A 23,195-nucleotide genomic window follows, 5' to 3' on the forward strand; every position below is an offset into this window, starting at 1 on the left:
TTTCTTCCCTTCATAGAGAGATTGGACAGAAGTGTCCCCAGGAGCTGAGTCGGGATCCTACAGGAGCAAAGGGCTTTGCAGCCTTCTTGACAGAACTAGCAGAACGTATTCCAGCGATCCTGATGTCCAGCATGTGCATTTTGCTAGATCATCTGGATGGAGAGGTAGGTGGTACTCTAGGGGATGTCAGGTTTTTCTGGGGGCTTTAAGTCCATTTCTTTTTTTTTTTATCCTCACCCAAGGACATTTTTTCATTTTTTGTTCATGTAGAGTGGGAGGGATAGAGAGGAACAGATTGAGAGAGAGAGAGAAACATCGATGTGAAAGAAACACATCGAGTGGCTGCCACCCGCACGACTGACCAGAGCCGGGGACAAACTGCAACCGAGGTACATGCCCTTAGCGGGAACCAAACACGGGTCTCTCAGGACCAAAGGCCGACGCTCTAACCGCTGAGCCAAACCGGCCAGGGCTTTAAGTCCATTTCTTAACAAGGTAGCTTTCACATGAAGTCAAGTTGTCTGGTATTATCACTGTGGTAGTTCCTTCCTGTGGAGAAGCAGATGAAGTTTATTGAATAAAGAGCCTACTTCAATGTCACATTGAAGTTTTATCCACGTCTGGTAGGGGAGGTGATAGTTCCACAGCTCAGTCATAGAGAGTACTCAGTTGTGATTCTGAATCCCAACTGTTTCTTAGGATGAAGCATCTTTCTACCATCTGATTCTGCTTGCTTCCTCCATATACAGTAGTAAACTTTCTCAAGTCAACCCACATCATCTCTCTCAATTCTCTTTTATCTCTGAATACTAACCTGGCCATTTCCTAAACTAATGTGGGGCACTCCAAGATGAATATCAAGGACAAAGACAGTCCATTTATTCATCTAATTTACTTTAACATCTTGTGCAAGACCCCATTTTCTGGCCTAGAAAACAACCCCAAACCCTCTTCTTCACCGGATTCTGTAATGGAGTTGCTGGCACTGTAGAATTGATTTCCGTTTTTCTGTTTCATTTTCTGTCATTAGATAGGGGAGTGGGAGGGAAGGAAGTGTTTATTAGTAAGGATCAAAGGTGGTAAGACCTCAGGTGAAAGGTAGTAATTAATGCTTTTCAAATGTATATTGATGGATAATATGAATTCATATTCATCTACCACCATGATTACCTGGATGAATTGTAGGGGGAAATAGTTTTTGGCTCTTGTTTATTTTGTCTCTACATTCTCCTCTGAGCAAACAAGGCCCCTCTGGGATTTAGCTTTTTCCAGTAATAGTTATAACTAAGACAAGCAAGCTCAACCTTGACTAAAGGCTTTGCCCCTCTTTGTGCTTGGACGAGCATAAGAATTTAGGAAAGGGACAGTTGGTATTGGAGTGCAGAGGCTCGTACCAAACTCATCTCTCTCTCTCAGAATTACATGATGCGCAATGCTGTGCTCGCAGCCATGGCAGAGATGGTGCTGCAAGTTCTGAATGGTGATCAGCTGGAGGAAGCAGCCCGAGACACCAGAGACCAGTTCTTGGACACCCTGCAAGCCCATGGCCATGATGTCAACTCCTTTGTACGAAGCCGTGTTTTGCAACTCTTTACCCGAATTGTCCAGCAGAAGGTAAACAGCCTTCTACCTGAAAAAGACATATGGTACTCCTCTATGTATAGGCCAAAGAAAAGAGGAATCCAGTATAAAAAACATATATATCTATTCCAAACAAGAGTCTAGAATTCAGGTTGTTACTACCAGTAATAAAGATCTTTGTCTATCACAGGGCAAGGATGTCTGGCTGCATTCAAGGACTATACTATGTATTAGCCACTGCAGAGAGTACTCCTTAACTATTTTATATCCCATAGAAAAGTTTCTTTGGAGTGAATGTGTAGCTCGTTTAGAGTTCACTACAAGATCATCTTGAGCAGAAAGGATGATGTGGGTTGTGAGCTGATTCTTCCCTTTCTACCCCTCATAGGCTCTCCCCCTGACACGTTTCCAGACAGTGGTGGCCTTAGCAGTGGGCCGTCTGGCAGACAAGTCGGTGCTAGTATGTAAAAATGCTATCCAGCTGCTGGCCAGTTTTCTCACCAATAATCCCTTTTCCTGCAAGGTAAGCCGACTTGGGCCATCCAAAAGAGAAGGAATTAAATGGAAATAGGGATGAAATTATGTGACTTAATGACCCTGATACTCATTTTACCTTGATAGCTTAGTGATACTGACCTTGCTGGCCCACTGCAGAAGGAAACCCAGAAATTACAAGAGATGAGGGCTGAGAGGCAAACTGCTGCAGCTGCTTGTGAGTAGTAACTGCATAGGAATCCCCACCCTAGACAGTCTTCTCCCTGCAACAGAAACTCCAGTGAGAGAGTCTGAGGGAGACTTTGTCATTCAGCCGCAGTGCTGGACCCAGAGGAGGAGTGGGAAGCCATGCTGCCAGAGTTGACGTCTACCCTACAACAACTGCTAAAACTTCCCCAGGAAGAAGAGATTCCTGAGAAAATTGCCTCTACAGAGACCACTGAAGAGGTGAAAGGACGCATTCGTCGGTTGCTTGCCAAAGCTAGTTACAAGTATGTGAAAGAATGAGGTATTCTGTAATGACCTATTTAAGTTTATAGTTTAACTTTTGAGATACAATATTTCTTTAAAATGAATTGTACTTAGAATATGCTGCCACTAGGTATTTTCACTGTAGTAATGGTCTGAACATCGGATTTATGCTAGAGGCATAGTCCACAATTAAGCATGCTTTTCAACTCTTTTTAACGTTTTTTTATTGATTTCACAGAGAGGAAGGGAGAGGGAGAGAGAGATAGAAACATCAATCAGCTGTCTTTTGCATGCCCCCCACTTGGTGTTGAGCCCGCCTGCAACCCAGGCATGTGCCCTGACTGGGAATCGAACTGGCGACCTCCTGGTGCATGGGATGATGCTCAACCAACTGAGAGGCATATCGGCTGGCCCCAGCCAGGGCTTTAATGTTTTTTTAAAGCAGAAATTTACTTTTTTTTCTTTATTGATTTTGGAGAGAGGGGGAAAGAGAGATGGAAACATCAATGAGCGAGAATATTGACTGGTTGCCTTCTGTGTTTCCCCACTGGGGATCTGGCCCACAACCTGGGCATGTACCCTGACCAGGAATCAAACCAGTGACCACATGGTGCATGGGTCGACACCCAACCACTGAGACACACTGGTCAGGCAAAAACAGAAATTTTTCTTTTTTTTAAATCCTTACCCAAGGATATTTTTTTCATTTATCTTCAGACAGAGTGGGAGAGAGAGGGGTGTTTGGGGTGGGGGGAGAAGGAAACATGTACCCTTGACTGGAATTGAACCCACAACTCTTTGGTTTGCGGGCCAACACTGTAACCGCTGAGCCAAAACAGCTAGGGCCATAAATTTACTTTTAAAAAATTAGATAGTGCCCGGCTGCGTGGCTAAGTGGTTGAGCCTCAACCCCTGCACCCTTCCTGTCTCTAAGATCAATAAAGAAAAAAAACATTTTTAAAAAGTTATATAGCCCTGGCCTGTTTGGCTCAGCGGTTAGAGTATCAGCCTGTGGTCCAGAGGGACCCAGGTTCGGCTCCCGCTAAGGGCACATACCTCGGTTGCAGTTTGTCCCCTGCCCTGGTTGGGTTGCGTGGGTGGCAGCCACTCGATGTGTCCCTTTCATGTCAATGTTTCTCTCTCTCTCTCTCTCTCTCTCTCCCTCCCTCCCTCCTACTCTATCTGAACAAAAAAAATGGAAAAATGTCCTCAAGTGATGATTAAAAAAAATAAAGATAAAAAAAATTATATAGTACTTTCACATGGTATGAAATTTTAAATTATTAAAAGGACATGCCATGAAAAGTCCCTTCCAAACCTATTCCCAGCCACTTAGTCACACAGGGAAGCAACAATCATAGTTTATTGAGTGTTCTTCTAGGGATAACACAAGTGATAGAATTTTTACACAAGTGATAGAATTTTCTACCCACTGATCTATCACCTTGCTTTTTTCACTCAACTAGGTATCTCAATGTCTTTTAATATTTGTACATAAATAGCTGCCTCAGTGCTTTTTATGGCTACTGAGAATCCCATTGTGTGGATGTACCAAAAATTAACCGGGTATTGAAAGTTTATTTTTTCCAAACTTTCACTTGGAAAAAATTTCAAACAGATTTTTGGAATAGGGTTGTGATTTTTTAAATTTCAAAGCCTATTTGAGTGTTTTTGAAGACTATAGTTAAGTCATATCACTTCAGAAATAGCAAGTATTTGAGCTCTACCCCTTCATAGATACTTAAATGTAAAAAGTGTTCCTTTTCCTTGGGACACTTTCTAGGTACTTTCAAGTTCTAGGTGCTTGATGGGGTTATCAGGTAGGTTCCGTTATATCTACAATAACACTGTTGTATGTCAATTATTTTTGTTTTCCTTTCCATTTTAGCAGTTCTTAAATTTTTTAACATTTTATTGTTGATATTATTATAGATGTCTCCCATTTTCTCCCTTTTGCCCCCCTCTACCTTCAATTATAATTCTTTTTAAAAGGCTGCAGTAACACTTATTTTTTGTTTTTATTGTTACAGGTGTCCCTCCTTTTTCACCATTCACATACTCCTCTCACTCTCGCCCCCCCCCCCCCCCAACTTTCACAGTATTATTGTCTGTGTCCGTGCAGTGACACTTTTATGGGTACTGAATTGGTGACAGGTTGATGTTCTTCTAGGCAGGCCATCATTCTCACTCAAGAAGCCCTGGGCCACTTCCAGGAGTCTGAACCCTTCAATCATATGGACTCAGAGGAGGTAGAGGAGACCAGGTTTCTGAATCTCTTAGAAACTATCTTCAAAGGTAATTCCCTTTTCTTCTTCAGTCAACAAACAGAACATTTCAGCTAGTGTTTATGGACCATTTATTTTGTGCCAGACACTGGTGTACCTAACAGAACCTCATGCTAAAAGAGGCCGAAGGGGAGTTGGCAATGCTCCTGCTCTAGAGTGGAAGCAGCTTCCAGGCCCAAAATTGATAGTCACAGGGTGTGAAAGGGTGTTTCCAAACTACTGAAAACTTTAGAAATCTTGTTTGAGAAATGAACCAAGATATTTTAGAATAGGTTCTAAATTTATACTTTTTTTTGTGGAAAGAAATATTCAAGATATTATAGGTGTTGGATTTCCCCATCTTGAACATTCTCTAACTCCTAGATCCATCAGCTTCCATACAGGAGAAGAATCCCCAGGTATCTGCAGAGAACATGGGCCCAGAACAGACTGACTATAAAGACAAACCTGAGAAATCCAAGGGAAAGGACGAACTGGTGAAGCAAGAGATGCTGGTGCAGTATCTGCAGGACGCCTATAGCTTCTCTTTGAAGATTGCAGAAGCCATTGGTATCATAAGCAAGATGATGTATGAAAACACAACCACAGGTGTGGTGTGCCAAAGTCCCTTTCTATAAGGACTGGGTCTTGGGGTTGGAAAAACCAGTTCGTCCATATTTTATTGATACCTAGCTGCTCCCTTTTTTTTCCTTTATTGATTTTAGAGAGAGAGGAAGGGGGAGGGAGAAAGAGATGGAAACATTGATGAGAGAACATTGATTGGCTGCCTTTTGCATGTCCCACACTGGGGATTTGGCCTACAACCTTGGGCATGTACCCTGTCCGGGAATTGAACCAGTGACCTCTTGGTGCATGGGTTGATGCTCAACCACTGAGTCACACCTGCTGGGCCCTAGCTGCTCCTTTGTTTTTTTATTTTTTTTATCCTCACCCGAGGACTTTTTATTTATTTTTTTGCATTTAGTTTCAGAGAAAGCGGGAGGGTGAGAGAAAGAGAAACATCAATGAGAGAGACACATCGAGTGGCTGCCACCCACACAACCCTAGCCAGGGCCGGGGACAAACTGCAACCGAGCTATGTGCCCTTAGCGGGAACCAAACCTGGGCCTTTCTGGACCGCAGGCTGACGCTCTGGCCGGTGGGGAACACACAGGAGTTGACCAGTCAATGTTCTTTCTCATCGATGTTTCTATCTCTCTTCCTCTCCCTTCTCTCTTTAAAAAATCAATAAAGGAACAAATTTTTCAATTAAATTAAATAAAAGGAAGGGATTCTTGCCCTGGCTGGTGTAGCTCAGTTGGTTGGGTGCATCAAAAGGTTGCTGGTTGGATTCCAGGTTAGGGCACATACCCAAGTTGCAGGCTCGATACCTAGTATGGGGTGTGCAGGAGGTAGGCGATCAGTGTTTTGCTCTCACATGGAGGTTTCTTTATCTCTATTCCTCTCCCTTCCTCTCTAAAAATCAATTAAATAAATAAAAGGAAGGAATTCCTTTTTTTAATATGTTTTTATTGATTTTTAGAGAGAGAGGTAGAGGGAGAGAAAGACAGAAACATAAATGAGAGAGACACATCGATTGACTGCCTCTCCTGCACACCCTCAATGGGAATTGAGCCTGGAACCCGAGCATGTTCCCTGACCAGGAATAGAACCAGTGACCTCTTGGTCCATGCACTGACACTCAACCAGAGCCACACTGGCTGGGCAGAAGGAATTATATTTTTGGTTTGCTGTGAATAGCCCCATGGAGCTTACCTGTTTTAATGCGTATAATACTTCATGATAGAGTGTTAGAGGAGTCAGCAGTGTAAAAGAGAATAAGGAAGGGCCTCCATTTGCACATTACTACATCAAGAAAGGTTCTGCCCTGGCCGGTTTGGCTCAGCGGTTAGAGCGTTGGCCTGCGGTCCAGAGAGACCCGGGTTCGGTTTCCGCTAAGGGCACGTACCTCGGTTGCAGTTTGTCCCTGGCCCTGGTCGGTTGTGCGGGTGGCAGCCACTCGATGTGTTCCTTTCACGTCGATGTTTCTCTCTCTCTCTCTCTGTTCCTCTCTCTCCCTCCCACTCTACCTGAACAAAAAATGGAAAAATGTCCTCGGGTGAGGATAAAAAAAGAAAGGTTCTATTTTTGATTTGGGGGGAGGGCAGTTTTTCCAAGCAGATGGGTGACGATTGTGTGTCCTCTCAGTGGTACAGGAGGTGATTGAATTCTTTGTGATGGCATTCCAATTTGGGGTGCCTCAGGCCCTGTTTGGGGTACGCCGCATGTTGCCCCTCATCTGGTCTAAGGAGCCTGGTATCAGGGAAGCTGTGCTCAATGCCTACCGCCAACTTTACCTCAACCCCAAAGGGGACTCTGCCAGGTATATGGGGTGCTTTGCCTTTGCTGACTTTTCTGAGGTCAGCTTCTAATAGGATGTTCCTAGTCTTCTGGGAACGGGGGGTAAAGGGTGGGGGCATCCTTCTACAGGAGTTCTGAATCTATAAGCAGTAGGTCTATAAGGGGGCTCAGGGTGGAGCTGAACTTTCAGTGAGACCCATCCTAAGCAGTACTTGACACTGTGGGGGGGGGGGGGGGATAGCCCTAATCACCTGTTTGCCACATGTAGTATGTCAGTCTTCTAATGACCCCTGATCTTGGCTGTTCCCACAGAGCCAAGGCCCATGTTTTGGTTCAGAATCTGTCTTTGCTGCTAGTGGATGCCTCAGTTGGGACCATTCAATGTCTTGAGGAAATTGTAAGTTTCTTTACTTTTTCTTTATTCATTCAACAAGTATTAGTGATTACTGTGTGTTCAGCAATTTACTCAGCCCCACAAAGGATATAATTATTTGCTTCCAAGTTTCCAACTTAAAAGGAACCAACAGTTTAGTTGGTAGCCAAAAAACACAACACCCTTATTGAACAATGCAGCACAGGCAATGGTTACAGTAGTAATAGTAATATAATAACATTGTGTATGCCAGGCACTGTTCTTAGCACTTTTATTCGTATTGATGTGTTTAATCCTCACAACAGCCCTGTGTGGTAATTCTGTTATCTACTTTCACAATGAGAAACCTGAGGCACAGAGAAGTTAAAGAACTCGACTAGTTACAGCTAAGTTAGTGGCAAAGTTTGAGATTCTAACTCAGGCAGAAGAGCTCCAGAAAACAGTCTTAACTGGTGTGTTATACTGATGGATACAGAGTGGGACAGAGCAGTGTGAGGTGGAAGGGGCAAGGAAAGCTTCTGAACATGGTAGGACTCAACTGGGGTCTTGATGAGTAGGATTTAGAGAATTTAAGGAAGAAGGGAAAGCATTTCAGACAGAAAACCAAGAAAGCATAGCCTGTGTTGAATGAGGGAGATTGTGTTCCGGCTCAAATTGTTATCTGGAAAAGATAATAAAACTGGGAATGTGAGTTGGACCTAAACTAAGAAGGTCCCTGAGTGCCTTTCAAGAGTCTAGGGTTTTAACCTTGTTAGCCAGGGAGCCCAGCATTTTAGGTTTGTCTGCCCTGAAGCATTTGGATTATGAAGACAAAGGTGGAGGTGGTGCTCACCATCAGTTTCCACTGGCAGGAGCCCTACTGCCAGCCACATTTTTCTCACTCCTGGGAAAAGCAGAGCCTGGTGGTGCTACTGGCCTCAAGATCCCATTTTCTACCTTTTGGTCCAAGCCCCTATAGTAGGCAAAGGAGAAGGGTTTCTAACTGTTGGGCCACAGTGTGGCATGAGGAAGTGGGTGTCTGGGCGACTGATCCAGCAGTAGCATACAAGTTGGTTGGAGCAGAGACAAGGGACAGGAAGGTCCCTGGAGGCTGCTGTAGGTGTGCAGTGACAAGGTGGGGCTGGACTCTGGAGATGGGAGGGAAAGCTATAGAATTGCACTTAACGGAAGACAAATGTTAAAGGAAGAATAGGTAGGACGGAGTGACTGATTCATAAAAGAAATAGGTAACTGAAATTTTAAGCATATGTGACTTAGAGTGTTGGTACATATCACTGGCAGAATGAAAAGGCAAGGAAGGCTAATGGCTTCCATTTTAGACGTGTTGGGTTTGTAGTAATGGCAAGAAACCTAGAAACCTCCAGAATGTACTCAGAACTATAGAGCCACATGGAACTCAACAAGATCAGTTTCAGTATGTCATCTTAATGAATGTTGTTTTGAAGGCATGAGAGTAGAAAAATAGCAGAGACAGAAGCACCTCCCCAAACCCTACTTCTCATTTTGAGCCGCCTCCTTCCTTTTCCATTCCTGAGGGTTGTTTTACCCACTTCAGGTTCTCAGTGTTCTCTTAGAGAGTGGACCAAGGATCAGGGCAATTGTTATTTTTTAGCCTCAATCTTTTTTTTTTTCCTTCAGATCTGTGAGTTTGTGCAGAAGGATGAATTGAAACCAGCAGTGACCCAGCTGCTTTGGGAGCGGGCAACTGAGAAAGTCCCCTGCTCCCCTCTGGAGCGCTGTTCCTCTGTCATGCTTCTTGGAATGATGGCACGGTGAGGCTCAAATCCAGACGGGCAGTAGGGTGAGAGAGGAAAGGAAGGTTCTGAAAAGGTTTCCTGTCCTTCAGTAATAGCAGTCAGACCCAGCTGAGCCCTGTGTTTGAGCTGGCTGCCTAAATGGGAAATAAAATAGTGCAAGTACCAGCACCCCCGCCTAGAGAAATAGTAGAGTCAATAGAGAAAGAGGGCCTGGCTGAGCGTCAAGCTCAGTGGTTGAGTGTCAAGCCATGTACCAAGAAGTCACCAGTTCGATTCCTGGTCAGGGCACACGCCCAGGTTGTGGGCCAAATCCCCAGTAGGGGGCATGCAGGAGGTAGCCAGTCAATATTCTTGCTCATCGATGTTTATATCTCCCTCTCCTTTTCCCTAAAAATCAGTAAGAAAATTTAAAATAATAGAGAAAGAGGGATTCCGAGGGGCAACCCTGTATCAGAGCCTCTGTAGTGTTCCAAAGCTCTGGAAGCCCTGTGTTAGGTGTAGGTACCTACCTACTCCCCAGCATTGTCCACCAACTCAGAGTCCTGTCCATGAGTACCTCTTTAATCCCACGGTTTCCTTCCCCTAGAGGAAAACCAGAAATTGTGGGAAGCAACTTAGACACACTGGTAAGCATAGGGCTGGAAGAAAAGTTTCCACAGGACTACAGGCTGGCTCAACAGGTGTGCCATGCCATTGCTAACATCTCTGACAGGAGAAAGGTAAGTGGGGTGGTTACACCCAAACTGAGAACGGGGGTCCTTTTATCCACCCTCCACACACCCACATGCTGTCCTTCTTGTTCTCAATAGCCTTCTCTGGGCAAACGTCACCATCCCTTCCGGCTACCTCAGCAACACAGGTTATTTGAGCGACTACAGGAGATGGTCACAAAAGGTGAGCTATCATGAAGGGCCTTGGGCAGAACTGAGTCCTTTGTCTGTTTCGGACAACTTCTCTCTTCTTCTCTGCAGGCTTTGTCCACCCAGACCCACTCTGGATCCCCTTTAAAGAGGTGGCTGTGACCCTCATTTACCAGCTGGCAGAGGGCCCGGAGGTGATCTGTGCCCAGATACTGCAGGGATGTGCGAAGCAGGCCCTAGAGAAGCTAGTGGAGAAGAGCACCTCCCAGGGTGACACGAGTAAGTGGGCAAGAGGGTCGTGGGCCCAGTAGGCAGCAGCCAGCTTCTGCTGCTTTCCCTGCCAGGGCAGAAGCCATTTCCTACAACCACCCTTGACCCCCTTCGGCCCACACTATTGCATTTTTGTCATTCACGCTGAGCCAGTCACCACCACCATTTCCCCGACCCCCATCTCTTGCTTCTGCACTAGTTTGTGTAAAGAGCAAGGAGATCAGTGAAAACAGGATGCAGAGTCCTGTGAGACTTGATAATGTCTTTTTCTCCCTGCCTTTCCTCGCCCCTCCAGAGGAGACCCCCACGCTCTCCACTTTCCTGTTGATGAACCTGCTGTCCCTAGCTGGGGATGTGGCTCTGCAGCAGTTGGTGCATTTGGAACAGTCAGTGAGTGGAGAGCTCTGTCGGCGCCGAGTTCTTCGGGAAGAACAGGAAAATAAAACTAAAGAGCCAAAGGAGAAGGTGAGTGGAGTGCCTGGGCATTTGGGGTCATGTCCCAAGCATTTCCCAGATTTGTTTCATGACACGGGCCATTCACACTTCCTTCTGGGGATCTGTGCTTCTTCCCTACTATTAAATGAAATGAAGATGACATTCTGCCTCGTTGCTGCTACTTCTCTGGGAAAGATTAGTGAGAACAAAGAAGAAGCAGTCTGTCTGTGATCTCTCACAAAGGAAAGTTTTAGGTAAATACAGAGCATTTAGTTGGATCCTCGGCATGAAATAGAGGCTCTGCCTGAAGCAGTGTTAGTTAGAACACGCACACAGCATCAGCTTGCATCAGCTTTCGTGACTGGGCCTGCCACTTGGCGGGACCTTGTATTCTGCCCCCTGGAGGCAGTGATGTCTTTCAGACATATAAGACACAGCCTTGCAGCAATGGGATAAGGTCTGACCTTCTCTTCGACCTTGAGCCATTGTCTGGTATGGTCCGTCTATCATCTATTCTATGATGAGTTAAGAGATGTAGAATATAGCAACTTAAAAACATATAGAGGAACTAGTTCTTTTCCTTTTAAATTCAGGAGTCCTTCCTCTCTACAGACACATTTGACAGTACTATGAGTGGTTTTGCAGAATCGCTTTCCCCAGATCCATTCATGTAAAATTAAGGTAGGCTGGAATCAAAACTTGTCTCTGATCGCCCATGATCTCCGGCTTCTTTCCCACTAGAATGTAAGCACTGAGACCACCATGGAGGAAGAGATGGGGCTGGTCGGGGCCACTGCTGATGACACAGAGGCAGAACTAATCCGTGGCATCTGTGAGATGGAACTGTTATGTGGTAAGAAGAATGACTGAGTGACCTCCTCCCTAACTAAGATAACCTGTCCCAAACCTAAAATTGTTCTTCCAACAGGCGAACAGATATTGGCTGCCTTTGTTCCACTTCTGCTTAAAGTCTGCAACAACCCTGGCCTCTATAGTAACCCAGAGCTCTGTGTAGCTGCGTCACTTACCCTTGGCAAGTTCTGTATGATCAGGTAGGCTCTGGAGTTGGTACCACCTTCTCAAGGAGGATGGAGATGGTATGATATCCCTGATTATCCTCTCCTTGCCCCTAGTGCCACTTTCTGTGACTCCCAGCTTCGTCTTCTGTTCACCATGCTAGAAAAGTCCTCACTCCCCATTCTCCGGTCTAACATCATGATTGCTACTGGGGATCTGGCCATCCGCTTTCCCAACCTGGTGGACCCCTGGACACCTCATCTGTATGCTCGGTAAGAGATCCTTCACAATGCTTTAGCTGTCCCTGCCAACTCTGGAAGGGTCTAGTTAAGCCAGTATGAGACTCACTAAAGCTGTATTTCCCTAGTCTTTAGGATTACCCTTGAACATCTGCTTAATACTTGACCTGTCCAGGCCCTGGCTAGGTATGACCCAAAGGGACCGACACACTAACTATCTAAAGCCTTGGCTAAAGCTTGGCTTTTTCCCTCAATCCCACCTTTCAACTCGAAATAGCTTTCTAACTACTTCCATCCAGAATGGCACATTAAGAAAGGGGTACTAGTTCCTGCTGAGGGCCTTTTCTACTTTTGTCAGGGTGTAGCCTGTGGTCTTGGTCCCAGTGACTTGAGATTTTATTCCTAGCCTCCGGGACCCAGCCCAGCAAGTGCGGAAAACAGCGGGGCTGGTGATGACCCACCTGATCCTAAAGGACATGGTGAAGGTGAAAGGACAGGTTAGCGAAATGGCTGTGCTGCTCATTGACCCTGTGCCTCAGATCACTGCCCTGGCCAAGAACTTCTTCAATGAGCTTTCCCACAAGGTGAGAGGCAGAGAGGCAGCTTACAGTCTGCTGTGAGGAACATGTAGATCGCCTTGTGTCTTTAACATGATTCTCTCTTACAGGGCAATGCAATCTATAACCTCCTTCCAGATATCATCAGCCGTCTGTCAGACCCCGAGGGAGGGGTGGAGGAAGAGCCTTTTCACACCATCATGAAGTAGGTTCCCTAGGCCTTGGGGCATATTTTTCACCTAGCAGTTTAGCAATCCAACAAACCTGTACAGTCATGTGCCACTGAACAGGGATATCGGCTGAGAAAATGCATTGTTAGGCAATTTTGTCATCGTGCAAACATCACAGAGACCTGGATGGTACAGCCCATTACCCACCTAGGCTGTATGGGACAGCCCCTTGCTCTTAGGCTGTGAGCCTGGAGAGCATGTTACTGTGCAAAACCACGAGGTCAAATCAAACACAAGAGAAAACGATACAATCCAGACACATGGTAAACATGAGAGGTATGAGGCTGCTGCCAGTAACAGCATACTGTTTTACAGCAAACTTATTTTAATAGAGTGCACTTTAAAATAATGATAAAAAGTATAACACACTAGATAGGTAAACCAGTAAGTTTATTGTCATTATCAAGTATTAAGCACCGTACCTAATTGTATGTACCTAATTATATGTGCCGTACTGTATACGACTGGCAGAGCGGTGGGTGTGTTTACACCAGCATCACCACAGGCATGTGAGTAGTTTGTTGCACTTCGATGTTACAACAGCTATGACATCACTAGGTGGTAGGAATTTTCAGCTCCCTTATCATCTTATGGGACCACCACCATACATGCACTCCACCGAGATGTCACGACTGTATTGGAATTCTAGCTCTGCTACTTTTTAGCTGTATGGCCTCCAGCAATAACTTAACCTCTTTGCCTTGTTCTTCTATATAAAGTGAGGCCAATAATGTGTCGTGCCCCTTAGTTCTTGAGAAGAGTCAGTAAGATCGAGTTCTGACATGGTATTCACTAGGCACATAGTATTCACTAGATGGCAGCTGTTTTTGTTACAAATTGCCATTCACAGTGAAAATTCCTCAGGAGAGTGGGATGGACCTTTCTCTGGGGTATGAGAAAAGGCAGAAGGAATAAGTGAGGTAGGCAGGGGGCCATGGCAGAGAAGATTCTTAAGGCTAGTGCTGGGGGAGGTCAGGAGCTGGTGGAGGTGATTGGGTTCTGAGCTGCCCCAGGCGATGGCACATCAGCATCCCACCTCCCTGCAGGCAGCTGCTCTCCTACATCACTAAGGACAAGCAGACGGAGAGCCTGGTGGAGAAGCTGTGTCAGAGGTTCCGCACAGCCCGGTATGCTGCTTTCCTTGAGGCTTTGTACTGAGAGGGGTCCTGCAGGGGAAAGAGCATCCTGGGGCTGAGGGTTGCCCTTTACTTCCTCTGTCTCTCGATGCTCCTCACAAAGCCTTTGCCATCTGCAGAACCGAGCGGCAGTACCGGGACCTGGCCTACTGTTTGTCACAGCTGCCCCTCACAGAGCGAGGCCTCCGCAAGATGCTGGACAATTTTGAATGCTTTGGAGATAAACTATCAGATGAGTCCATCTTCAGTGCCTTTTTATCAGTTGTGGGCAAGCTGCGGCGAGGAGCCAAGCCTGAAGGGAAGGTGAGCAGCCCAGTTGGGTTCCAGCATTAGTTCGTGCAGTGCGGTGTTGAAGCTCTTGGTCCACATTACTGCCTTCCTTCTCCCAGCATGACTGCAACCAAGGAACCAGGGTGACCTGAGACCAGATCTTTCTGCCTCCAGTTTATTCTTTTCTCTTTTTTTTAGAGTAGTTTTAGGATCAAAGCAAAATTGAGTGGAAAGTATAGAGTTCCCCTGTGTCCTCTGCCCCTACACATGCACACAGCCTCCCCCATTGTCCAAGTCCTCACCAGAGTGACCCATTTGTTACAATTGAACCTCCATGGACACATCATTGTCACCCAAAGTCCATAGTTGATTCTTGTTGCTTATACATTCTGTGGTTGTGAACAAATGTATAATGACCTGTGCCTGCCGTTATATAGTGTCGTACAGAATAGTTTCACTGTCCTAAACCCTCTGCGCTGCCCATTCACCCCTTTCTCCCCCCAACCCCTGGCAGCAATCACTGTTAGCACAGTTTTGCCTTTTCCAGAATGTCATATAGTTGGAATCATCAAGTATATACCCTTCTCGGATTGGCTTTTACTTACTATTATGCATTTAAGCTTTTACCATGTCTTTTCATGGCCTTAATTCTTTTTAATCATAAGAAATAACTATTTCCAAGCCTGGTCTTAATTTCTTTTTCCCTCCAGGCTATAATAGATGAATTTGAGCAGAAGCTTCGGGCCTGCCACACAAGAGGATTAGATGCAATAGAAGAACTTGAGATTGGCCAGGGGGATAGCCAGAAAACCCCGGCAGCCAAGAAACAGCCCTCCGGTATGTGAGGCAGCCCCATGCGTGGAGAGACGAGACCAGCCCTCCACTCAGATAGAGGTTTTCTTTTTCTTTTTTCCTTTTAGACTCATGCTTCTGCCTTTTATAGTCTCTAGGCACCAGCATCTGGCTTCTATAGCCTCAGACAATGACTTTGTCACACCTGAGCCCCGCCGCACTGCCCGTCGGAATCCAAACACCCAGCATCGACTTAGGAAAGAGAAACCCAAAATTGTCTTCTCGAGTGATGAGTCCAGCGAGGAAGGTATGGCGGGCCCAGGAGGAGCACAGCTTGGGGAGGGGTGGGCTGGTTTTGATGGGGTCCTACCGTGTAGATTCTCCCCACCTACTACTCCCCCCCCCCCAGGTTATCTAACTCCCTATACAGTTTGGGCTTTATTTCTGCAGTGTGGCTGGGCCTGTCCCATTTGTTCTCTCAGATCTATCATTCACCATCTTTGTGACTCAGCTTTTTCTCGTTTCTCTAATTCTTTGAATAGAGCTTTCAGCAGAGATGACAGAGGATGAGACTCCGAAGAAAACCACCCCCATCCGCCGAGCATCTACTCGCAGGCACAGGTCCTGAGAGGTTGGCTTGCCTGTTCCTGTCCCTGCTGTGTAGGGTATCTTGTGGAGTGACCTTGAATTCCGTTCCCCTTGTAAAATACTTTGCCTGTCTCCTCGGATTTTTAATATGTAAATCATCTTTACAAAATGTAAGACATTTCTCTTAAACCAGCCTAACTGAACAGAGTTGCGCTGTTTTCACTAGAATACATGTTTGTCAGTCTCCTTGTTTTGTAATGAATAAATGTTTTTATATACTTTTAGAGATTTTTCTTAGGCTTGTCTCATTTTTCACATTAGCCCAGATGCAGGCAGCAGATAGTTATTTGATCCAGAAAGAGTGAGCCCAGGAGCATTGGAGTTCATCTCAAGATCCGATAATTTCATGCTCCTCAGTGCCTCATACTTCCTCCCACCCGCAGGAGACAAGACTGCACCACTGTGTATAGTGTCTGGTCTCCAGGTCTGTGCTGCTTAACCTGAGGGCATTTTTGCCCTCTAGCGGGCATCTGGCAGTGTGTGGAGACCTTTTTTGCTGTCACAACCTAGAGGGGAGGGGTGCTACCAGCATCTAGTGGCCAGAGGCCAGGGATGTTGCTAAATACCCTACAATGTACAGGACAGACCTCACAACAAAGAATTATTCACTCCCAAGTGTCGATCAATAGTGCTGAGCTTGAAAAGCCCTGCTGTAGACCAAAGGCTGGCTTCCTCTGTGTACTAGCTCCACCCCCACTTGTACTTTCTAATCCTATCTCTAAAGAAAGGTGACTAGCCTGGTGATGGAAGGTCAGGTCATGATCCCCTCCAGCTCTAGACAAACTCTGGAAACAGTGTCTGTCTACCAGGGACTCCTCCCATGTTACAGGGGCTGCAGGAAGTCAGCCTCTCAGGTGCAGGTGCTGCTAGTGTGCAGCCACCTGAAGCCTGTCACCCCTTCCACACACCCCCAAGTCTTTTCTGCTGAGTCACCAGGGAATGGAAGCAGCGAGCCTATCATGACGACGCTGGTGTCTTTGCTGTCATGACAACAGTGGACTACCTCAGTGGGCACTGAGGCACTGAGCTCTCTGGTTTTCTTGACAGAGAATAGTGATGAAAAATGACAAGCATGAGGCAGAGGGTGCTGCAGGAGCGTGGTGGGTCCTAAAGCCCTTGTCAGGGGAGGGGTTAATGATCCTGGCAGAGCCTGAGCAGGAGTGGAACAGGAGCAGCTGCATCTCCTCCACCTCTCCAGCCAACTGTGTAGCCTGGGGCTTCCCACCTCCTCTTAACATTAGGTGCACTCTGGCCCTGCCCTTGCTGTTTGTGGAAACCCTGGGCACCAACCAGGCAGATGCTGCCTGGCACAGACAGAGCCTTGGCTTGGGATGCGAAGGAGGGAGGGCAATCCCAGGAAGGGAAGGGACGGGCTGGAATCTGGGGTGCTGGACAGCATGCTCTCTGCCTTTTAAGCAAAGGTTACCACCAGCTAAACTTAGCTACAAGCTTTTAGCTAGAAAAGGGGGCTGGTGTCAGGTTATGCTGGGCCAGCAAAGGGGCCCCAGATCCCTGTCCCCCCATACCCGCTGTTGGGTAATGTCCATTTCATCCCACCCCCTTCTAAACTCTCCCTTTCAAGTGCTCAGAACCAGCCCTCCATCTTCAGCTCCCAAACCCGGCACAGCCTATTGGCCCACAGGGCTCCCTTTCCCTACCTTACATGTGGGAAGGGGCTGGGGGCCTATCCCACCAGGTGCCCACGGCCTTCCAATCTTTTCCTTTTCTGGACTCCTCACCCTGCCCCCAATATCTCCTGGGCACAGTCAGAGAAGGGGAGCCCTGGCTCCCGGGCTGGCCGGCACGTCCCAGGACGGGGAGGGACTTCCGCCCTCACGTCCCGCTCTGCCCTGGGCTGGAGGGGGTGAAAGGGGCATTGTCTCCCAGCCTGGGCGGCACAGTTCTCAAGTTTCCCAGAAGCAACTTTGTGGGAGGCCCCCAACAATGGTCCCATCCTACCTCTGGGGCCCGGGCCAGGCTTGGGGGAGAGCCGCTGGTAAATACAGGGTCCGGTTTGTCTACCTCAATTATCAGGTCTCCCGGCTGCCCGAGCTGCGGGACAGCGTGACCTTCAGCGAAGATACCTCCCCTTCAACCTCCTTCCGTTCCAGGCCCCGCTGCCCAGTGTCCAGCTCAGGCCCCCGGCCCAGAGAGGCCCGGGGCCAGGGGATGAGTAGGGGGGAGGGGGGCTAAGAAGGGCCCCGCAGGAGGCGTATTGGCCCTTCCCGGGCCTTTTCCTCGGCTGTTCCTGTGTCACTACCGAAGAACTTCGAGAAGTTCCTCAGCCTTCCCGCCTCACCGCCTTTGCAAGAAAGGGGACGGGGTGGCAGCGTGCAGTCACCAGCCGCCCCGGGCTCCAGCTCCAAGGCTCCAGTCCCTATCCCTCCTACTCCAATCCACCCGTTTCGTCCGTGCTGAACATTAACGCCCCTAGCTCCTGGACGTCCTCAGTTCTCAGGAGGGCCCCCATCCTCGAGTCCACCGTCTCTGGCATGCTCACAGGCACGTCCACCGCAGCACCACCAATCACCTCCTCCCTAGGGCCACTCTCAGCCCCCTCCCCCTCCGTCCCTAGCGCACATCCGCGGGGCGTGCACATTCGAAGAACCAGGCCGGTCCAAAAGAAAAAGAGGGGCCCGGCTATTTGAGGATTTACGGGCGCACGTAGCTCAGGCCTCCGCGCCCTTGGGCTGGGACTGGGCGAGCGGACAGGAGGCGGCCTGCGTCGCCCCCGCCCCCGCCCCGCCTGGTTTCTATAAATTGCCCCTGCACCACCCCCCGGCGCTCTCTGCTCCTCCAATTCGTCAGACAGCCGCGTCTTCCTGCGCAGTGCCAGGTAAAAAAAAAAAGAGTAATGGCAGGCTGGCGCCTAGAGGAGCTCGGGGACATTCCAGAGGGGCCGGGGCCGGGGCGAGGTCGGCGAGGTGGGCGCGGCAGTGCAATGGCAGGGGGACGTGCGGAGGCGCCGGGAAAGGATGGTGGCCGGAGGAGGGGGGAGGGGAAGAGAGGAGAGAACCGCTCTCGAGCCCCGCGCCCTGATGCTCACCTTCCCTTCCAGCAGCCTCAGCCCTGAGACACGATGGTGAAGGTCGGAGTGAACGGGTGAGTTGGGGCTCGGCAGGTCTTGCCCTGCCCGGGCCTCTGCAAGCGCTGGGGAACGTGGGGGGGATGGTCGCGCCCCCCCCCCCCAAGGAGAACTCAAGGTCGGAGCTCCGACCTCAGAGGGCGGGCCTCTTGTCCCCCACTCCCAGCTAGCTGTTGCACCTCTTGTAACTCCGGGGACTAGTCGCCCAGAGCCATCCCCTCCAGGTACGCAGGAGAGTCCTCAATTCTGGCTTTGGACCATTTCCCTTAACCTCCCCGCTGGGCCTTCTTTCTTTCCTTTCGCGCCCTGCGGCGTCACGTGCCGGGGAGGAACACCGCCCCCAGCCTCTTTTGCCCCCACCTGGCCGCGCAGCCGGGGGGCGCAGGAGGCACAGCGGCGCGCGCGCAGCCCCGGAGCTCCTTTGCGGTAACCCAGCCGCCATGTTGCAACTGGGAAGGAAATGAATGAACCACCGTTAGGAAACCTTCCCCTTGCTTGGCTATGACTAACCCTCCTCCTGCCTCTGGGGTGGAGTCGCCTTGATCCGGTCAACCTGGTGAGGCAAGGCTTTCCCGGTGCAGCTCTGCAAAGAGCTGGACCTCGAACTCGGACCGTCTTCACCCTAAGCCATCCTTAGCGTGCCAGCCAGATTCCCCCTCGGAGAGGATGCTTTTCCTAGCTGATTCTCAGATGAATCAAAAATGTGGTTTTATGGGGTCCTTTTATGACTTTTTTTCTTTTTACGGGAGGTATGGTCGCTGTGGCTCAGCACCACGCTAGAGGAGCTGAGTCATGGTAGTTAGAAATTTTCCACCATAAAATGGCTCCTCTAGCAGCAGCCCCTCTCCACTCCAGATCCCCTCGAAACTCTTTGCATCCATGCCTAGAGCTCACCCAGCCCTAAAGACCAGGCTGTAAAGGTCACTGGGAGGATTGGGTGTCCGGAGCCTTGGGAGCTTTGGGAACCTTGCCCTTCTCCCTGTTCCATCTTTCAGAAACCAGATCCTGACTCTACCCAAATCTGGGGTTAAATATAGCACTTGACCTTTCTGCAGCTGGGGACCTGGCTTCTGCTCTCACCTCCTTCCCCATACATACACATCTGTTGCTCCTGTACCTGGTTTCTGCAAAAGAGCTAGGAAGGACAGGTAGCTTAGCAATTACAGCCTAATTGTTAGGTGTTTAAAAACAGCTCATTTCCTCCATTGCCTTTCCTTTTGTAGGAGGGATTTGGAGAAGAGGTGGGCTCTCCTGTCCGGTTAACTTCTAACCTTTACTCCTGCCCTTTGAGCTTGGTGGTGCTGAGTGTACAGGTCTCTTTGCTCCCTAGTGGATGTGGCCTGAAGCCAGGCGAGATAGGAGGAACAAGCATTCCCAGGGCGGGGGGATGCATGGCGTCTGCCCAGACTGTCACTTGTAAGATTTCAGAGGACTGGGGGCTTGGGCAAGTCCCCTAACCACCTCTTGGACAGGATAGGGATCTTCACTTTGTGGCCATGCTGTTAAATCAGGGTGGCCTGGCAGGATTGCTAGAGGAAAATAAATTAGACCTTTTGGAAATTTCTGGTGATAGGAAAGTGCTTGCTATCTTCCCTCTGAAAGGGGAGTGGGCCATGGGCTACTCACACACCCAGGAGAATTCTCAGTTTCCTCCTCATGCCTTCTTGCCTCTTCTGTCCCTCAGATTTGGCCGTATTGGGCGCCTGGTCACCAGGGCTGCTTTTAACTCTGGCAAAGTAGATATTGTCGCCATCAATGATCCCTTTATTGACCTCAACTACATGGTGAGTGTTGCCTGTATAGCTGGTGTGAGAAGTAGAGGCTGGCTGATGTGCAGTCCCTTGATGCCCTCCCTTGTCCCTTCAGGTCTACATGTTCCAGTATGATTCTACTCATGGCAAGTTCAAAGGCACAGTCAAGGCTGAGAACGGGAAGCTTGTCATCAATGGAAAATCCATCTCCATCTTTCAGGAGTAAGTGTGGAAGAACAGGAAGAAATTTGCTTTGGGGGATGTACTAGGATGGGGTGACCACTGTGGATACATGGTACTCATTTCCCTGAACTTTGTCCTGTTTTCCCTTGTAGGCGAGATCCCGCCAACATCAAATGGGGTGATGCTGGTGCTGAGTATGTTGTGGAGTCCACCGGTGTCTTCACTACCATGGAGAAGGCTGGGGTGAGTGGCAGGGAGGCTACGGATGAGGGGAGTTGACCCTGGGACTTAGTATACCAAGAAGACTGGGAGACGCTGCCTGAGACCAGAAAAGGTAGAGGCTGGGATCTGGAATGTCCCCTTTGCTGCAGGCTCACTTGAAGGGTGGAGCCAAGAGGGTCATCATCTCTGCCCCTTCTGCTGATGCCCCCATGTTTGTGATGGGCGTGAACCATGACAAGTATGACAACTCCCTCAAGATTGTCAGGTGAGCATGGCAGAGGGAGAAGTGGTTGGACAGTGCTACTGTTAGAAGAGGGACATGTTTGCCCTGACCTGCCTCCCTCTTTTCAGCAATGCCTCCTGCACCACCAACTGCTTGGCCCCCCTGGCCAAGGTCATCCATGACAACTTTGGCATCGTGGAAGGACTCATGGTAAGAGTGATGGAGAAAGTGACCACAGCACATTCATTTCTCACCCAGGATTGGTCCCTCCTCCCTCCTTGTAACATAGCCCTGGGCTGGGGGGGGTGGCTATGGAGAATTTGGGTTCCTGAGGATTGGCTACGGTCACTGTATCCCTTTATTTCTTCTCAAGGTGAGGGGGGAGGTTGAAGGGTGGGTGATGAGCACTGTGTAGGGCCTTCACTCTGTTCTGCGTGTTTTCAGACCACGGTCCACGCCATCACTGCCACCCAGAAGACCGTGGATGGCCCCTCTGGGAAGCTGTGGCGTGATGGCCGAGGAGCTGCCCAGAACATCATCCCTGCTTCTACCGGCGCTGCCAAGGCTGTGGGCAAGGTCATCCCTGAGCTGAACGGGTGAGGCTTTTTTTGCTGTTTTTCTGAACATGGGGATGGGGGGAACCAGGAGCTGGTACTGACCCCACTCACGTCTACAGGAAGCTAACTGGCATGGCCTTCCGTGTCCCCACCCCCAATGTGTCTGTTGTGGATCTGACCTGCCGCCTGGAGAAAGCTGTAAGTATAGGTTGGAGCAGTTGTGGTGGGCTGGGGGCCTGTCTCAGATACAATGGTGACATGTTGGAACTTGAATAACCATATTGTTTTTCACCTTGTTAGGCCAAATACGATGATATCAAGAAGGTAGTGAAGCAGGCATCAGAGGGCCCCCTCAAGGGCATCCTGGGCTACACTGAGGACCAGGTACTGATAGGACAGGGAACTTGGTATCCACACAGCCCTGCAGGGCTAGACTGGGTTCCCACACTTGGCCCTCTCCTTTCCTCAGGTTGTCTCCTGTGACTTCAACAGTGACACCCACTCCTCCACCTTCGATGCTGGGGCTGGCATTGCCCTCAACGACCACTTTGTCAAGCTTGTTTCCTGGTATGTGGCTGGGGTTGGGGGAACATTTAAAATCCGATTATGGGGCTAGTGCCCTCTGGTGGATGGCTCGGAAAAATAATCCTTAACTACTCATCCCCTTTCAGGTATGACAATGAATTCGGCTACAGCAACAGGGTGGTGGACCTCATGGTCCACATGGCCTCTAAGGAGTAAGAGCCCCCTGGACCACCAACCCCAGCGAGGAGAAGAGAGGCCCTCGGCTGCTGGGGAGTCCTTGTCCCAAACTGATCCCTCAACACACTGAGATCTCCTGACCTCGAGTTTCCATCCCACACCCCCTGAAGGGGAGGGGCTTAGGGAGCCCTACTTTGTCATGTACCATCAATAAAGTTCACTGTACCCAACCAACTCTGCTTTATCCGATTTTGGGGTCTAGGATGGAGGAGGAAGAAGTTGGGATGGTACTAGGGTGAAACAGCTCTTGTTGGGAGTAGCAAAGGACGCGCTTCCCCCAACCAGGCATCCATAGCCTCTGGTACATTAGAGCTGACGTCACCCAGAAACATCCCTTACAGCCCTGGTTGGTGTGGCTCGATTGAGCATTGTCCCATGCACCAAAAGGTCACCAGTTCAATTCCTGGTCCAGGCACATGCCCAGGTTGTGGGTTCAATCCCCGGTAGGGGGCATGCAGGAGGCAGCCAGGATATTTCTCTCCCTTTCCCTGCTCTAAAATCAATAAAAACATTTTTTAAAAAAACACATCCCGCCCAGCCAGTGTGACAATGGATTGAGCGTCCTCCCATGGACTGACAGGTCCCAGTTCGATTCTCAGGGCACACGAGGTTTCGGGCCCAATCCCAAGTAGGGGGTGGCATGCAGGAGGCAGCCA

At 48.9% G+C, this 23,195-nt stretch overlaps 2 protein-coding genes across 8 annotated transcripts in view; both read left to right on the forward strand.

The window, feature by feature from the left end:
* Positions 1-15,878, forward strand: part of NCAPD2 (non-SMC condensin I complex subunit D2) — a 28,896-nt gene extending 13,018 nt beyond the window's left edge. The window contains exons 9-32 of one of the 6 annotated variants that reach the window (XM_036251684.1): positions 17-164; positions 1,417-1,614; positions 1,970-2,104; positions 2,203-2,293; positions 2,390-2,567; positions 4,718-4,842; positions 5,205-5,420; positions 7,020-7,194; positions 7,485-7,569; positions 9,184-9,317; positions 9,889-10,021; positions 10,112-10,196; positions 10,274-10,441; positions 10,728-10,897; positions 11,609-11,720; positions 11,796-11,919; positions 12,001-12,156; positions 12,530-12,707; positions 12,791-12,885; positions 13,957-14,037; positions 14,166-14,349; positions 15,027-15,153; positions 15,260-15,415; positions 15,651-15,862. In XM_036251684.1, coding sequence (XP_036107577.1) covers positions 17-164; positions 1,417-1,614; positions 1,970-2,104; positions 2,203-2,293; positions 2,390-2,567; positions 4,718-4,842; positions 5,205-5,420; positions 7,020-7,194; positions 7,485-7,569; positions 9,184-9,317; positions 9,889-10,021; positions 10,112-10,196; positions 10,274-10,441; positions 10,728-10,897; positions 11,609-11,720; positions 11,796-11,919; positions 12,001-12,156; positions 12,530-12,707; positions 12,791-12,885; positions 13,957-14,037; positions 14,166-14,349; positions 15,027-15,153; positions 15,260-15,415; positions 15,651-15,736 — 3,340 coding nt within the window. In that variant the 3' untranslated portion in view covers positions 15,737-15,862. Of the gene's footprint in view, positions 1-16; positions 165-1,416; positions 1,615-1,969; positions 2,105-2,202; positions 2,294-2,389; positions 2,568-4,717; positions 4,843-5,195; positions 5,421-7,019; positions 7,195-7,484; positions 7,570-9,183; positions 9,318-9,888; positions 10,022-10,111; positions 10,197-10,273; positions 10,442-10,727; positions 10,898-11,608; positions 11,721-11,795; positions 11,920-12,000; positions 12,157-12,529; positions 12,708-12,790; positions 12,886-13,956; positions 14,038-14,165; positions 14,350-15,026; positions 15,154-15,259; positions 15,416-15,650 lie in introns of those variants that run through there. The other 5 variants (XM_036251683.1, XM_036251686.1, XM_036251685.1 and 2 more) reach the window with 5 other exon arrangements.
* Positions 15,879-18,501: 2,623 nt separating this feature from the next.
* GAPDH (glyceraldehyde-3-phosphate dehydrogenase) lies at positions 18,502-22,708 on the forward strand. 2 transcript variants are annotated; one of them, XM_036251379.1, is made up of 12 exons: positions 18,502-18,592; positions 18,818-18,858; positions 20,526-20,625; positions 20,708-20,814; positions 20,928-21,018; positions 21,147-21,262; positions 21,349-21,430; positions 21,665-21,816; positions 21,897-21,975; positions 22,078-22,161; positions 22,247-22,344; positions 22,449-22,708. In XM_036251379.1, exons 2-12 carry the CDS (start codon positions 18,836-18,838, stop codon positions 22,516-22,518), a joined length of 1,002 nt encoding a protein of 333 aa, XP_036107272.1. In that variant the 5' UTR covers positions 18,502-18,592; positions 18,818-18,835; the 3' UTR covers positions 22,519-22,708. The 2 variants fall into 2 exon arrangements, with proteins under 2 accessions (XP_036107272.1, XP_036107271.1); XM_036251378.1 differs by having other exon boundaries at positions 18,518-18,592; positions 18,815-18,858.
* The last annotated feature ends 487 nt before the right edge of the window (positions 22,709-23,195 follow it).

Source organism: Molossus molossus, unplaced genomic scaffold (genome assembly GCF_014108415.1).
Source record: "Molossus molossus isolate mMolMol1 unplaced genomic scaffold, mMolMol1.p scaffold_m16_p_10, whole genome shotgun sequence".
Taxonomy (NCBI): Eukaryota; Metazoa; Chordata; class Mammalia; order Chiroptera; family Molossidae; genus Molossus; species Molossus molossus.

Bases quoted from the DNA above. Each gene is read 5' to 3' on its own strand.
- GAPDH (XM_036251379.1), top strand. From the start codon at position 18,836: ATGGTGAAGGTCGGAGTGAACGG. The intron at 20,626-20,707 runs GTGAGTGTTGCC...TTGTCCCTTCAG, and splicing joins TTATTGACCTCAACTACATG to GTCTACATGTTCCAGTATGA. The intron at 21,817-21,896 runs GTGAGGCTTTTT...TCACGTCTACAG, and splicing joins GTCATCCCTGAGCTGAACGG to GAAGCTAACTGGCATGGCCT.